A 17154-nucleotide genomic window follows, 5' to 3' on the forward strand; every position below is an offset into this window, starting at 1 on the left:
TACTTTAAAGGGTTTGTTTGAGTACTAGAAATGAGGTAAAATAGTTGTAAGCACCTAGGACATTGCCTGACATGTAGCAGACACTCCGAAAATGTTCTTACCTGCAATCCCTTTTTCCTTCTTTGGGTTTTAACATGGGTATTGGAATCTTTCAGAAATGTAGCATATTGTTGTCAAAGGGAAGTTCATAAAATTGTTCACATTTGAAAGTGTTTACTCTAAAATTATCATCAGTGTATGTTGAGCACTCACTCAACTCAAAGGCTGGTTAGTTTTTACAAGATTTTCAGAAATCGTCACCTGTAAAGTCAAGTTCTGTTGGTCTAAGAAAGGCTTACTCAGCATCTGATGATTTGTTCAGCCAGTCTGGGCTAGATTTAGAGTGCCTTGACTGCCAGAATGAGAAATTTGTATTTAATGTGGCAATAGAGAGCTATCATACGTTCTGGAACATTTGGAGGCTAAAAATAAACAAACAAAAAATTTTAAAAACGGAACCCAAAAACCCACACATTTCTTTCTAAACCTTCCCTCTAAAAAGAAGAGGGTAAACTCTCTCTATACCTTTGTGTAGTTTCTTAAATTGACCACCCAGCCTGTGTTTGTGAACTGAAAACCGCTCACTGTAAATCTGGAGCCACATGCTCTGCAGGTCAGTGGGGTGAATTTCAACTGAGAATGAAATCACTTTGAGAACTTGGCCTTTGAGCCATCACCACAAGGAGACCCAGCACATTCAGGACTGTTTTCTTTTCTGCAAGGAAAGACATGCTGAGGCCAGGTATTACATTCAACCCCGCTAAAGCATCAGCCACTGCCTGAATGTGTTCATCTCTTGGTGTTTTGTGGAGCCAAAGCAGAAACAATGTGAGGGCTTTGCTGTTGAGAAGAATGTGCAGCCCTTTCACTCAGTCTGCACAAGCTGCAGCCTTCGCTCCCGCCCTGCCCTCAGCTTGTTGCAGCCACAGAGCCCTGCGGGCAGACCCAGAATGCTTTCCCAGCGGCCCTGGGGGAGACCCATCAACCAGTATGCGGCTTGTTGATCCAGGGGCAGAGAGAAAAACCACAGATGGACAGGGAGGGAAACTCATGCCAAAATTTCAAACTAAACCTAGTGGTTATTTTCATCACTGAGGAAGTTTTATACCATCTATGCTAGATATTTGTATCCTTGTACTTTATAATACCCCATTCTATTTGGGATAAAGACTGAAAGTAATAATTTCCTTTTAACCTCTAGGGTTTCCAAAGTCCTCATAGTTATGATGCTATAAAGCAATGGTTCTCAAACTTCTGGCCCTTTAAATACAGTTCCTCATGTGGTGATCCAATCATAAAATTATTTTTGTTGCTACTTCATAACTGTAATGTTGGTACTGTAATGAATCGTAATGTAAATATCTGATATGCAGGATGGTCTTAGGCGACCCGTGTGAAAGGATCGTTCGACCGCCAAAGGGGTCGCGACCCACAGGTTGAGAATCGCTGCTGTAAAGCCTTTTTCATGGTTTTCTGAGTCAGGAAAGAATCATTGTTAAGGTATACCATATTTCAGTGCTCCAGAGGGGAAGACAACATTCTTTCCAGCTGTCTAGACTATTAGGTTGGAATCCGAAAAATTTAGTTTCAAATTGTATTTGTTGTTGTATAGGCAAAATATAGTAAAAGAATGAAATGCAATTTCATATCAAATATATCTTTCATATTTCATTTCTATATTTTGATAGCAAGTACTGGTAACCAGGGTTAGCATCTAGAAATCATGCATCCTTTCGTTTATTTGACATGTTTGTAATTCTAAGTAATTAAAGAGCATTATTCAAAGGTCTTTTAAAATACATATATTTTATTTATTTCAGAGAGGAAGGGAGAGCGAGAGAGATAGAAAAGTCAATGATGAGAGAGACTCATTGATCGGCTGCCTCCTGCACGCCCCCCACTAGGGATTGAGCCCACAACTCGGGCATGTGCCCTTGACCGGAATCAAACCTGGGACCGTTCAGTCCACAGGCTGACAATCTATCCACTGAACCAAACCAGCAAGGGCAATTCAAAGACCTTTTTAAAGTAAGTTCCGTCCTGAATACTTTCCCCTATCCCTGTTGGAAAATTCCCTTGCTTTTTTTTCGTAACACTAAAAGAAATGGTATGAATGCAAGTGGCCATTGCACCCATGACCCCATGTCCTTGCCATATACGTGGCCAAGTGCTGTGTGCAGGTCTTACAGGGACAAGTGGAGGGATGTCAAAGTGATGGAGGCTGATTCCCAGCTCTTGGCAGCTGCCGTTTTCACCACTTTGGGACGAACAGCCTGTGGCTAGTCAGTCTGGATGGAGCCTTGGTGACTTGGAGGCATCTTCTATGGATTAGCCTCTGGTTGGACTGTCTCAGGTGGTTCCACACTGCAGTTTTCAGATGTTCTCTTGTGGCTTATTATTATTGGCTTTTCATCATAAAAATATTTTGTAAAAAGATTTTAACGTGTTGCTTGGAGTTGAATTGCAAAGAGCAGTTACTGCTTTGAGCTGCCCAGTACATAGACATTTAAACAAAACATTCTACTTGCCGATCCATATATATTTTTTTTGTCTGTGAAAGCTGGAAATATGCAGTTTTTAGCTTAGCCACTGTCGACTGCTCTTATTTCCCCCTCACTACCCAAACCAAGGGTTTTAAAAAATCAGACTTCAAAAGTCCTGAACCTATTACCCTTCCAAGAAATATATTTGAATAAAGAAATCCATGAGCTATGCAGAGAGCAAGATTACAGTAAATGCAACTTTTAAGTGTTAGTGGTTTAAGTTGCAGGAAAAGGAACACGTAGTTCAGGTGGTGGTGGGTCCACTGATGAACTGAAAATTGGTATAGGAAGGACCAGTAGAGAATCTGGCAACTTTGACGGGCACTGAGCTCACCTGAGAAGGTGGAAGGAAGATGGACGTCATGAAAGCCACATTTGTAACAAAAACGTATTTAATCGTCTCAGGACACACTGAAATGTCTGCTTTTTCAAATTCACTAGTACAAACTTATTTTTTTTAGCGGTTTCTCTTTTTGATGCATGCACACACACACACACATACATATGTTTCCTGAAGGCAAGATTTGAAACTAGGAACAACATACAATGAAAAGAAAAAAGAAATCTTTGGTGAAACAGCATTAGAATTGGCAGAAAATAGGATGTGGGCCCTGGACCTGAAGAATAAAGGCAGAGGGTCTCACACTCAATTGGCCCCAGAGAAACTCAATCTTCTTTCTCTCATTTCCAGCTCTGTTGGTGGGGAGGGAAGAGTAGGATTTGGTGAGTTCTTGAAGCCTGTTGGTACATCAAGGCTCTGTGTCCTCGGCCAGTTATTGAGATAGCAAACACTAGAGAGTTTATACATGTTGTTAAAGCTTTAAGTTTAAGTTATTCCACCTGCCAGATTCAATAATAGCTGTGATGTATTGATCACTAACTCATAGGTGTTACGTTTTATATGTGTTATCTCTTCTAAGCATAACAGCCCTATGAGATCACTACTCTTCCCCATTTTATAGAAGATTAAAAACTTGGGAGTTTCACTGACCTGTCCAAGGTCAGATGCTAGTAAGTGACAGGACTTGGATGTAAAGTGAGGTCTGCAGAATTCCAGAACATGTGCTCCTGCCCTATGTGCTATATTACTCAGAAGTATATAGACCCTGTTTCTGCTCTCAAGATTTGATTGAGCCAGCATGATGCCCGAAGGGTACTGCGGGGAAGGCAAATGAGACGTGTTCCCTGCTCTGACAGATCTAAATATGCAGTTGCAGGCACAGGGATGGGAAAGAAAGTGATTGATTCTCACCAGAGGGGGTGCAGTAAGATTTTCCCAAAGAAGTGATACCTGAGCAGAGTTCAAAGGATGAAGAGGAGTTCCAAAATGTACAAGGGTGAAAGGACATTCATTCCAGCGAGAGCGAACTACAATGTGCACGGCACTAAGGATGAAATAATAGTGTGACAAAACTATATATAGAAAGATTTTTTATCTTAATAGTATAACCTGAGGCCCAGCCATTCCTGTTAACACAGCCTTCAGAGATACGCTGCAAGGTAAAGTTGTCTCAACTTTTAAGATTGTCCTTCCCTGTGAGCAGACAGGCTTGCTATGTGAGAAGCAGACCATAATGGTAGGGCGTTCATGAGTAAATTCAGTCAGGGGCTTGAGTGTAGGTCAGACAGCTTCTTCCAATTCAGGCCAGCTCCCAAGATGCTAACCCCGTGGTCACGTAGGGGCATCTAGAGAACACAGATGATCATTTTCATTAGCAGCAGAAGTTGGAGGTTTCTGTTTTGTGGGAGGTACAGCTTGACCTCTGCAAAGTGAGGATCAGGACTGGAACTGGGTCTGGGAATGTAGAGGAAGTGGGGGAACATGGCTTATGTCAGTGAGGGAGGGTGGAGGGAGTTATTGGCTGGATCCTGAAACCATTCTGAGACTTTTCTGAAGACAGTCACTCGGGGGTGACTTGCTCAAGGCCCCCAGCTCTTACAGAGTCCACACAGTTCAAAAATACCTCCCCACATTGCTTAGGAGTGATCCCTCACCCATTCTGCCTTGTTGTGAGGATTAAATGATGTATTACATGCAAAGCTGTTAATACTAAGTCTGGCCCTGTTGGTGCTCAGTAAATATTGTTTATTATCAGCACCATCTTATTGTTCTGTTTCACAATCTACCAATAGGAGATGGGTTCATTCCAGAAGTCGTTCACACCTCAGGGTGATTAGGTTGAACAGGTTACTCAGGAAACAGTTTGTTTTTCTAAGGCTCTGAGGATTTTGAGGCAACTGCATTATGAATTCTTAGACTGAACTTTGCAGGTGGACAGACTCTAATTAGAAAGCAGGACCTGCCAGTTGCTAGTTTTATGTTGGCAACCTCACTTCCCTCATCTTAAAAGAGGATGTTGATAATGACCTTGTAGTGAAGATTTAGCAAAGTGAAATATTCTAAAGTAGGTAAGCAGTCCTGGCACACACTTAGTAAGCCTCGCTTCCCTTCCTTCTGACTGAATGCACTGAGGAGCAGTTTGGGTTCGTGTAGAAAAAGGCACAGGCCTGGGAAGAACACGCCTTTCTTGCCAAACCCAAGTATTCTTTCTGCCTGGCCCCACTTCGTCACAGCTGCACCGGGGTCTCCCAGCCCGCCCACCCTCCTCTTTTGGTCCCTCCTCAGTTCTACAGCTCCTGTGTTTACTTCGCATGGCCGTGCACAGCACTGGCTGATTGACTGCATCGTCTCCCCTACCTGTAGGTTCCCTGCGGCTGGGCAGCGATTTCTCTCTCTGAATCTCTTGTGTTTAACCCAGTGCATGTTGTGCTGGGCCCTCAGTAGATGTCTCCATGCCCAACCTACAGGTATGGGTGAGCAGAGCCAGTGTTGGGATGTCCGCCCACTTACTTGTGAAACCTTTCAGGAAAACTGGAACAGATTCTCAGGGCAAATATAAGAGGGAAATACCTAGAAGAAAACCTTTAGCCATCACTCTGTGAAACTGAATGGAGTGGGGAGATGATTTCAGAAGAGTGGGCTTTCCCTGCTTAGAATACTACATTCTAAACTCTTGGGGATCTTCAGGTTCCTGAAGTCGAAAGGTGTCCCTCGGATCCTATGGAGGACCTGGTTTTCAGACCTAGGGCACAGCCAGAGCTACTGAGGAAAATGTTTTCAAACAATAGTAAAAGCAGAAAGGGCTTTCAAGATTCCAAGTCCACTTTCTTTATTTTTTTAAAATATATTTTTGTTGATTTCAGAGAGGAAGGGAGAGGGGAGAGAGCGATAGATACATCAATAATGAGAGAGAGCCCTGGCTGGTTTGGCTCAGTGGATAGAGCGTTGGCCTGCGGACTGGAGGGTCCCGGGTTCGGTTCCAGTCAGGGGTATGTGGCTTGGTTGCGGGCGCTTCCCCAGTGGGGAGTGTGCAGGAGGCAGCTGGTCGATGTTTCTCTCTCATCGATGTTTCTAACTCTCTGTCCCTCTCCCTTCCTCTCGGTAAACAGTCAATAAAATATATTTTTTTAAAAAATAATGAGAGAGAATAATTGATCAGCTGTCTCCTGCATGCCCCACACTGGGGATCGAGCCTGCAACCCGGGCATGTGCCCTGACCGGGAATCAAACCGTGACCTCCAGGTTCATAGGTCGATGCTCAACAACTGATCCATGCCTGCCAGGCATTTTTTTCTATATTTTTCCAGAAGAAATTGAGACGGGGAGAAATAGAGGCTCTTCCACTTCTTTTCAGAAGTGCTTGAGATTCCTCCTCCTCACTTTCATTGGAGAAAAAAACAAAAAACTTCCTTGCCTTTGAGTCATGAATTTGCTATCTACTCTTAGATGTTCACTTCATCAGGTATACAAATGTCTATTCACTATGTTGTCTATCTGAAACTATATACTATTGCATGTTAACTGTAATTGACTAATAATTTTTTTTGAAACAATGCAGCATTCACACCACAGTCTCAGTTCTCCTGTTGGGGCCACTTTCGAGGCCTGCAGTTTCTGGCTCTGCTGATCCTGTACTGGACAGAGGCACAGCACACTACAAAAACTTTCTATTTCCAAAACACCTTTCTTCTTGGGATGTTCTCGTAGTGATCACATCTGAGCACTGGTTACAGATTATTGCCACCGCTCTCAGCTCATCTGAGACCCAGAGAAATTGCTATGACTTGTCCGAGTCACAAAACTCAGTGCTCACAGCTGGCTCAATCCATTTTAGCTCTCATTTTCTGTCCTTGGAGCCACTGGCTTCTATGTTCTTGAAGAGCATCTCTGCCTGGTTTTGGCACATTTCCTGAATCAAACTGGAAGACTCTGCCCAGGAGAAAAATAGAGTTTAGCTTCAGATATATTTCACTTGGGTTAAAAAGACAGTGTTTATCCCCTCACACTCTGGGCCACATATATCTGGAGAAACGCTAAATCCCATCAGACCCCTCTCCCTGCTTCTAATAGCTGACAAAACAGTAACCTGGAAATGGTTTTTTTGCCGTGTGTGTGTGAGTGTGTGTGTGTTATGCTCTACCCTTCCATTTAAACAATTTGCAATAGAGAGGAGTTTGAAGTTACGTTTAATCATTGCGTTATAATGAATGTTACTTAATTAAATACTACTTTTAAAATAGGCTTCTTCTCTTTTTCTGTAATTGCATTACTTTTTTGCGGGGAGGTTTTGCTTTGCTCTTTAACCTGATTGTGTGCGTTTGGAAAGTACCCTAGTACAGGGTATCCGAAAGCAGAAAATGTTGGCTCTTTTCCCACTTTCCATTCTTTCTTCTGTACGGTTGCCAGATTCCTTTGGGAAATCATCATTTGTAAAAGGTCAGGAGTAAAAGGAGGGGCATTCTTTAGTGTACAGTTACTACTAATTAGAAACTAAACATCTGTAACCATGTCAGAGTTATTTGTATTTAAAAAGAAACATTTATACACGAGAGTCCTTTTGGTAACATAAAACACACTATAGCGCAAAATGTGTGTATTGGAGGAGTGGGGGGACGGGCAGAAGAGAAAGCTTAGGACAAATGACTGTGCTGAGTGAGGTCATTTGCTAATTAAATCTCAAAGCATTTTCAGAGTATTTTCCTTTCTCTGTCAAATGAAGTTTTCTTACTTACCCTCCTGGCCTCCCTTGGGCCAAAGCAAACATTTTACTGCATTTGCCAATTACAGATTAAACATTTAATCATTTTAGGGTTGGCAGAACCCAGTCAAGACCATTGGGAAATCTCTAGCTACCTACTGTAACCTTAGCCTTCACTGTCTTCCCGTAATATGATGTAAGGGGAGCCCTTCCACCTGAAAGTGTGGTCTGATTGACCTATCTCATGGACCTACACTTTTAGCGGGGAGAGGTGGCAGTGTTTTGACTTATCTGACATCTCTTTCTCTCCTTTCCTTACCTCCTCCTCCTACCCTACTTCCCATGATGAAATTCTGCTTAGATCAGTCGTTTTATATAGAAATTGTAACTGTACTTTTATTGTCTTATTGAGATAAATGTCGGTGATAGGTGTTAGAAGCATTTCAGTCATAGGCTTTGTTCCTCTACATGCTAAGCCTAAACGGCCACCTGGGCCTAATGGCTCTGATTTTACCAGGAATTCCTTCTTGGAATACAGACTAACTTTGAGAGAAACAAAAACAAACAAACCAAACAAGAGCCCATCTCTTTGTCCTGCTCTCCTCTGCCATCCTTGTCTTGGTATTTGAGACATTTCTTGATTCTAAGTTGAGTTATTTTTTTAATTGGATGAACGATCATGAAGTCTTGAGCATTCTAGTCAAGAACTTCTCTAGGCTAGGACTTATATTGGGCTTTCCTCTCAAATAATATTGTGTCTGGGAGGCTCTCGAGTGCATAGTTTCAGCAAAATGGTTGTGGACTCTCAGGTTCTGAGTGTTTACAAAGTCAAGAGGCCCTTAGATGATGGCCTGCCTTTCAAATGACTTTTGTAGACTCTCAAAATACCACTTGTCCATGACTTTTACTTATTTAGGAGCTGGTGGTTTCTATTCAAGCTCTATGGGGTGTGAGTTAGCCCAGAGGCAAGGATTTGGTGACTTGAGGATCCACTTTCGTTCTCCTGGCAAGTTCAGATCATATAGTCTGCCATTTGGCACTCCCTAGTCTGAGGTGACCCACTTCTCATTTAAGAGTCTCTGCTTAAATCAGACACATCTACCTATACCTTGAGCATCTACCCTTGCTTTCCACTGTACCTGGTGGAACAATTGCCTGGCTTCTTTTAATGTGCTTAAATTATGCTGGGTTTTCTAAATTACATTTTCCTCAGAACCACAACCCACAATTTTATCCTCTTGTAGCCATAATGTCAAGATTACTTGCTTATCATTTTTCCAGTACTGTCTTGTGCTTTTGATGGTCTTTTCAAATGTACTTCTTACCTTGCCAACCAGAGTATAGGCTCCTCAAAGACAACAGTGTCATTCTCATGGCACTTATCATGGTGCTTTTGTTTGCTTGCTGAGGAGTAAGCCATTTTTGCCTATTGTCTTATTCCCAAAGCCTATCTGCATTTATCCCTGTGATAGAATCATAGATGTTAATGATATTTATAAGAAAAGCAAAGTTGCCTATAGAACTAACACACACACACACACACACACACACAATCATTTGGAATAACAGAAATATAAAAAACCCCCACCATCTTTTGGAATAAAGAGCAATTCCATTATCCCCTCACCTTCACTATCCCAGCCAGAACTAGGTAGGTCAGCACATACAAAGGCATGGGTGTGAAAGTGAGTATTGAATGGTCTTGTGTTTTTATTTCTTTCCAGATGTGGTAACTCACCTGTCTACCGCTCTCGTGAAATGGCAGCTCGTGCCTTGGTTCCATTTGTTATGAGAGATGAAATCCCCGCTACTGTCCGAACTCTGTTGGCCAAACTCCCCAGTTGCACTGACCAGTGTTTCCGGCAAAACCATATTCATGGGATGCTTCTCCAGGTAAGTAAAGTGCTTTGTGTGACTTCTGTCACACCGCAGTATGAACTTCGGTTTCTCATACCGTGTTAGCAGGTGAAGATTTATTGCACAAACTTTTAACTTTATCCATAGAATTTTTTCTATTGCTGAAAGAACAAGGATTTCCTAGGTGTATTTTTTTTATTAATTACAATCATGAATACAGTGTCATACTGTAATTCTGCCAGGTCATCTCTTGCATTAAATCCTGTTTTCTACAGTATGCCTTCCCATTCGCACTTACCTCTCTGAACCAGATAAAATTGTGTCTTTTCCACAAGTATGCCTGCGGAACATTCTAAGCTGCTCCTTGTTCAGGGTGAAATTGTGAGCGTTCTTTGAAAGAGAGATTAACCCAAGAAGTGCAAGGAGAGTTGTACATGGAAATATTAGACCCTGCTTTCCTATCTTCTCCATGCTACAAAGGAGACCTCTATTTTTAATTAAGGGACTTCTTATTGAAACTTCTTAAACCCTAACTATAAACTTGGGGACAGGTGGTATTGGTGAGGAGATCTGATGTTCACGTGTCTGCTGTGGTCACTCACCATGGCTGGGAGTGGGATTTAAATATTAGGTCATGTTTCTGATTTGTGAGCAGAGTTGAGAGATGGCCTTGAGATTCCAGTGTATCTTATATGCCAGAGGTCTACACTGCTGACATGTGAGGTCAATGGCATGGGATTCTGGAGCCAGGCTGTCTGGGTATAAATCTCAAATCTAGTGTACTATCCGCACATCTGTGTCTTTGTTTTTGAGATGAGGATAATAGTAGTGTATACCTCATAGGGATTTGGTGAAGACTAAATGAATTAATATATATAAAGTGATTAGAATTCTTAGCATAGTACCTGGTACATAATAAGAAATAGAGATATAGATAGTTATTATTGTTATTATAGTTTTAATGAGCCTGTACTATAATGAAAACTAGTATTTTTAGTAACTGATTCTCTCTAGGTGAGAATGCAAGAAAAACCTATCTTCTTGCCTTCCTTCCTTAGTTGTTTGATATATTTCAACAGTATTCACTGAATGCCTCTTACAGACTACTATGTCACAGTCAAAACAGTTCCTGCATTAAAGGAGTTAAGGCCAAGAGAAGACCAAGAAATGGGCAACCATATGTCCTGTGCTAAATACGAGGGGAGCGCATAGCCGGGCCACTTGACTGGTCTTGGGGAAGTCAGGGAAGGCTTCCCCGAGAAAGTGGCATCTACTAGTAAGCACAGAACAGAAGTTAGTCAAGTGAAGGGGGGAAAAGAGTCTCCCATGCAGACAGAACGACTTGTAGAAAGGCCCACGGTGGGTGAGAAGTCAGCCCATCTGAGAACTGCAAGTTTGGGTGAGACTGAAGTTCTAGGTTGGCAGCTCTCAAACTGCTCTCAGGACTTCTTTAACCTCTTAAAAGTTACTGAGGATACCAAAGAGCTTTTATCTATCAATATTTAATTAGAAACTAAAACAGAAAATCTTAAAACACAAGATCTTACAAGTACACATTCCATTAGTCATTAGAGTGATGTCATCGTCACATACCTGTAGCCTCTGGCAAACTCCACTATACACTTGTGAAAGAATGAGAATAAAAGAGGAAAGGAAGGTCTTAGTATCAATTTGGAAAATGTTCAATCTTGCAGACCTCCTGAAAAGAATGTATGACCCCCGAGGCTCCCAGATCAGATTCTCTGGTCTCTGTTACGTACATTGTGGACTTTGGTGCTTTTTCTTCAGTATAAACTCCTACGCACTCATCTTTCTTGGTTTTCACTATATCCTTGTGAGGAAGAGAGGAGCAGAAGTTATTATCTTGGCTTTAAAGATGGGACTCCGAGGCCTATACAAGTTAGATCTCTTGATGCTATCAGATTGCTGCTTCTTTGAAGGGAAGGGGCTGGCAATAATGAGTAATGCAAAACAGGCTTCTCAGAGATCCCGCGATTGTGCAGCTGAGTTACAAGGAAGGCTCAGATTAAGGGGAATTAGCCATCAGATTTTCTTTCTTGAAGATCCACTCTTGGCTGAACTTTGTCAGAAGAGGTGGGGTTGGAATTGCTTCTTTGGCTCTTTCACCAGTTACTCAAATGGGCCTCCCAGCCGAGTTTCCCACACACACCACCAGTCTGCCCAGCACTATTACATGGTCATTTTCTCTGTCTCTGGGCTGCATTTGACATCCTCAAATTTACTTTTTCTGCCACATAAAATATGAAACAGTACGGGAAGGTAAAAGCCCTCTGATTCTGGGTGGTTGTGGCTCTTGCTCTTGTTCCTAAGCGCTGGAGACATGCAGGGCTTGTTGGAAAAAAACAACAGTATGGGTGTTGGGTGTTGGGTATTGTGCTCATGTTTGTCAAACAGATTCCTGTCTTTACCAAGATTGGTTTATACTCTGGTTGAAGAAAGGAAGTCAAAAGCATGTGAAATCTTTTTGTCATGTCCATTCAGGTATCTCATCTGTGTTATAATAGTCCTGTTTCACCCTGTTGTTCTTTATGGGGAAAGATTATGGGGTTAAGATGGGGGGGGGGGGCCTCTTTTCCTCTCTCCTTTCTTCAGCTTATGGATTCCTTCTCCACATAAAGCCACCTTTGGAATTAGTAAAAGGCCTGCACCTGGAAAAGTGATGTTAGGGATTGAAAGGAATGATAATCTCCATGGGACTTTCAGAGCCAGCTAAGTAAATATAAAATTGTTGTTTTTGCAAAAGCAGGAAATCATTTAGTAATCAGAAAACAAATTCTTTTACAGAACATTTTCTTGAATTATACATTTTTACTTCTTTGATAAATGTTTACATAAATATATCAAACCTCAGAAGTATTTTTATAGTATACCTTAAAAACGAGAAATATGCCGATCTCTGAATGTTCTGGGGGCTATGGAAGAAAGATTCAAATGATAGGACATGCAAAAAAAATAAAAACACATGAGATTCATTTCTTAATCATTTTAAAAACCAGAGGTTCCTAATTGCAAGGTTGAAATGGACTGGAAGTAACGCACATCAGAGAAGGTGAGATTATGCAGCAGGTTCGCAAGAGCCAGTGGTAAATGACATTAAATCTCAATAAAGGCTAGATAAGAGCCATGGACATTACCTCATTTGGGAACAACACTGGCAGGGCTACCCTGTCTTTTAAATAGAATTAACTGTCTGTTTTTGTTGCCAAAATTCTGCATGTTGGGGCCTTAAGATTATTTCTAGGTGACTTATCAGTCCCGAGAAATCACACTGGAGTCCAAAAACGTTCTTTTATGTTGAGGAAGAGTTTGGCCAGCAACCATAAGGAAAGATTCATTCTGATTCTTGGGTGCTTAACTCGCCTTTTGGTGTTTCATAAGGAAATATATGCCATTTGAAGTAAAAGTTTGAATTTTGAGGGGTTTTTTCATTTCCTGACTATTTTGGTTCTTTTTCTAATGGTATATTCACAAAAAGGTGGTCCCTGCTCTTTCTCTAAGTTCTTGTATATGGGTTAGGTACAGTGGGCAGTTGAGGCTATTTAGCTACGAAAAGCAGAAAAGCCACTTTTGCATTTTATCTGAACGTTCTAGGCAAAGGTGTTCTTTTTTTCTTTAGTTAATGCAACTAATCACCACAGTTCTTCACATCCCTTTGCTGGTATTAAGCGTTCTCATTTTCTACCAGCAGAATCTGTTGAACACTTTTCTAAAATTCTTTTATTCTCCCCAAATTTGGAGCCTGATTTCTGCACTTTTAGAATTCTGAGTGGAAAAGGTCCCACTTTCCTGGCTGTGGAGCTGAGCAGCAGAGCTGCATACTTGGGTTGACATGAAATATTAGCCAGGGATGCACTTCAGACAGCCCAGGCCCACGCATTTGGAAAGTTTGCCATAAGAGAAGTAAAAGGAACCTTTTGAGCACCTCCTGCGTTCCACGTGCATTGCATATGTGATTTCGTTAAAGCTCTCAGCAACCAGCAAGGTAGGTGCTATTCCTGCCAGACACACACACACACACACACACACACACACACACACACACCCCTCCCCCAGCCCCCCTGCCCGGGCTCTGACGAGAAAACTGCGATCAGCCTGAGAGACTGACTTGTGTCGAGTCGCAGAAGTAGACCAGGGAAGAGATAACATGTTAGACTCTGGAGCTCATTTTCTCTTTAAAACATGCAGCCTCTCTGATAGTCCATGTGAATCCAACTTTTGATGCTTAGGGAAACCAAACCAAGAATCCGTCTTCACTCTGTTGTCAATTCCTTGTCACTCCATTGGTCTCCTTAAATCTAATTTGATATGATGCTACAACATTGGAAACAAAGTCCATTGGTATTATATGGAGGGACAGAGGAAGTCAGTGAAACCCCCAGCAGCTACAACTGGTAAGAGGCTTTTAAAAGCACTTATTGTGCTCTAGCTGGGTAGCTCAGTTGTTTAGAGCATTGTCCTGACACCCTAAGGTTTTGGGTTTGATCCCCAGTCAGAGCACATACAAGAAGCAACCAATGAATGCATAAATAAGTGGAACAACAAATCAGTGTTTTTGCCTGGCTGGTGTGGCTCAGTAGTTGAGCATGGACCTTTGAACCAGGAGGTCACATTTGATTCCCGGTCAGGGCACAAGCCCGGTTTGCCAGCTCCATCCCCAGTTGGGGCATGCAGGAGACAAACTATCAATGATTTTTCTCTCATCATTAATGTTTCTATCTCTCTCCTTCTCTCTTCCTCTCAGAAATCAATAAAAATATCTTTTAAATCAATGTTTCTCTTTCTCCCTTCTTCTCTCTAAAAAATCAATACATTTTTTAAATTTATTAAAAAGCACTTACTGCACCTTCCTTCCCTCTGCTCTTCTCTTTCTCATCACTTCTCTTAAGTCTCCCATTTAATACTCCTAACTTAGAAATATGGAATCCTGCCTTGGGAGTTAGGTTATAGCCAAGTTCACAGTTGCTATACCTTCTGTCATCTTTAAGGGTTATGACAAAATCTCTGAAACATGGGCACCTGTAGGGATTGTAGATTGTAGGTCTGGGAGCTGATGTAGCTATGAAAAAGTAGTCAAGATTGAATTCAATTCAGTAGACACTATAATATGTTTGCCCTGTTCTAACCATGGCTCTTACCTGCCAGTGTGGTGAGTTGTGGGTTAGAAACCAAATGAGCCAACTAAACCTTCAGAGACCAGAGAGCATATGAGTAACAGAAATGAAGATGAGACAAAATCTAAAGCCACTGCACAGGACATCAGGCATAAAAGGACATCAGACTGAAACGAACGTGATTTCCGCATTAGTCTGTAACACCAGTTATACTCTGTAGTAGGGCTAGAGTTAGGGTCTCTTTGGGGGTGGGAGCAGGGGTAATGGGCTGGGAGGGACAGCATTGAGGACACTAACAGAGGCAGATGTTGGCATTGCCATTGTGGAAAAGAAAGGAGAAAGCCAGGAAAGGTAGGTAGGCCGATTCGGCCAGCTAGTCATCTAAAGGAGTCACTGGTCAAAAAACAGGGAAGGATGAGACCAGCCATCTTTCACTCTCTGCTATGGAGAGAAGCAGCAGCGAAAGCAAATAGAAAGTCAGTGCTAGAGGCAGCCTTAAGTAGGAATTCTATTGCAGTTTTTTAAATAAGGGAAGGAATGTTTTTAGAAAAACAAATTTTTTTAACCAATATTGTTGCAACAGAACTTATGATTATAAGTATAATCTAAAAGAATAATCAATTCCATCTTTTAAAAATATGACCATTTAAGAGAGCACCTCCTCTCCTTTTACCTTATTTTCAATATCATTTTCATATTTCTTAAAAGTACCAAATTGTGAAACATAAAGTAGAATATTCAAGCTGTCTAGATGTGGAACATAACTTGATAGATCCCATTTGGTGACTTAGGTTGGCCTATCTCCCTTGTTGTTTCTTTTATACACAGAAAATATGATTTCAGGATGGAAAATAAAAAACAAAAGCCTGGAATTATGCTGATGCTGGAAGTTATAAATAGTCAGTGTGCTCTTTCTCTGAGGTGAGTCATAAAGAAAATGCTGGCTCTTGTGACTCGTGGCTGGACTCACTCTTTAATTTTGAGGACTTGTGTTCGTGTGAAAGAAGACAAATCCGGCTGCTAGGAAGACCCCAGCCCAAAAAGGGCCAAAGCCGAGCTTCTTCAATGCTGCAGCCGTGAATGCACCAAGTATTTGTTGATTCCTTCGGCTCCCAGGGCTTAGGGGGCTGGGACTTCAGGCAGTTACCTGCAGCTGGGAGTAGCAGCACCTGTTTACCCCAGAGTGCCAAAGAAAGATTATTTTATACGTGTGCTTTGACATGAAAAGAATTGGGAAGCACTGGGCTTTTAAAAAGAACAGAAAGAAAGACTAAACCCTGTTAAACCTTACTTTTTGGCAATTTCTTTTTTTCTGGATATAAGCCTAGAAAAGTCATTTTTAATTAAAAAGCTACATTTGAAGATGAATTAATCCCTTCCTTATAAATATCGAAAGGCTTATATTGGTTTGTGTTTCTTAGGGAGCGCTTGCCGGGTCTGGAGGACAGCTCTTAGCTGCCAGGGCCAGAGCATGGCTGCAGTGCGCCCTTGCCGTCACTGGCCAGGGTCCTCCTGCTGTGCTGTGATTCTCCGAACTCACAGCATCAGTCAGGGTGCGTGGGATTTAGAGATTTATCCGTTCATATGTCCCCAGGTTTTTGTATTATTCAGAATTAAAGTAGAGGAAGTAATGGTGAAAAAAATATATGTATATATACACACATACACACATACATACATATTTACACACACCAGTTATTGAACGTGTGTGTGTGTGTGTGTGTGTTTGTGTGTGTGTGTATTGAGTGCCTATGGAGACTCTTCTGGGATTATTCCCATTATACTGATGAGAAAACTGAGAATGAGAAAAGTAGAGATTTGACTAACGTTATGCAAAGAAAAATGGTAAAAAGTGGAGCTGGGATTCAAAGCTTTCAAGTTTGTGCAGTCATCCACTATACTATACTATTTCTGTGGGTGAGGGAAAGAAAATTTTTAGGCAAGAATGACTCTCTGGGGCCTTCGAAATGTGGGGTGAAATGGAAGTTGACATGGTCTGTTTATTTGTTCATTTGACAGATGTTGATTGAGCACCAACATGCCAGGTACTGTTCTAGGTGCTTGGAATACATCAGAGACCAAGAAGGCAGGCCCTGGCTCTCATCCCCGCTGTCCCAGAGCTTACATTCTGGAGGCAGGGAGACAGGCCGTAGTAAATGATATTATAGTAAAATTTATGCTACTTTATTACAATAAGCACAATAAATAAGTAAATTACATTTATTATCCTTATCTAATAAAAGAGAAACATGGTAATTGGCGTACGACCACTACCCTTCCCATTGGCTAATCAGGGGCAATATGCAAATTAACTGTCAGCCAAGATGGCGGCCGGCAGCCTGGAAGCTTAAACTGAACATGAGGCTTGCTTGCTTCAGTGATGGAGGAAACCAACGTTCCCCGCCTGCCTTGCTGGCCTCTCAGCCTACAGTTTAAGAAACATAGTAACAAATAAAAGCTAAAAAAAAAACCCAGAAACCAGCTTTCAGGGAGCTGGAATCTCAGAGCTGGAGTTGATACAGAGTTTCAATTATAGACCCTAAA

The 17154-nt window shown here is 41.7% G+C and overlaps 1 protein-coding gene across 1 annotated transcript in view; it reads left to right on the forward strand.

The window, feature by feature from the left end:
• Positions 1-17154, forward strand: part of THADA (thyroid adenoma associated) — a 306833-nt gene that overhangs the window by 159131 nt on the left and 130548 nt on the right. Inside the window, exon 29 of the mRNA XM_006778691.2 lies at positions 9346-9514. Within this exon, the coding sequence (XP_006778754.1) occupies positions 9346-9514 (169 nt within the window). The remainder of the gene's footprint in view (positions 1-9345; positions 9515-17154) is intronic.

Source organism: Myotis davidii, unplaced genomic scaffold, assembly GCF_000327345.1.
Source record: "Myotis davidii unplaced genomic scaffold, ASM32734v1 scaffold6, whole genome shotgun sequence".
Lineage (NCBI taxonomy): Eukaryota > Metazoa > Chordata > Mammalia > Chiroptera > Vespertilionidae > Myotis > Myotis davidii.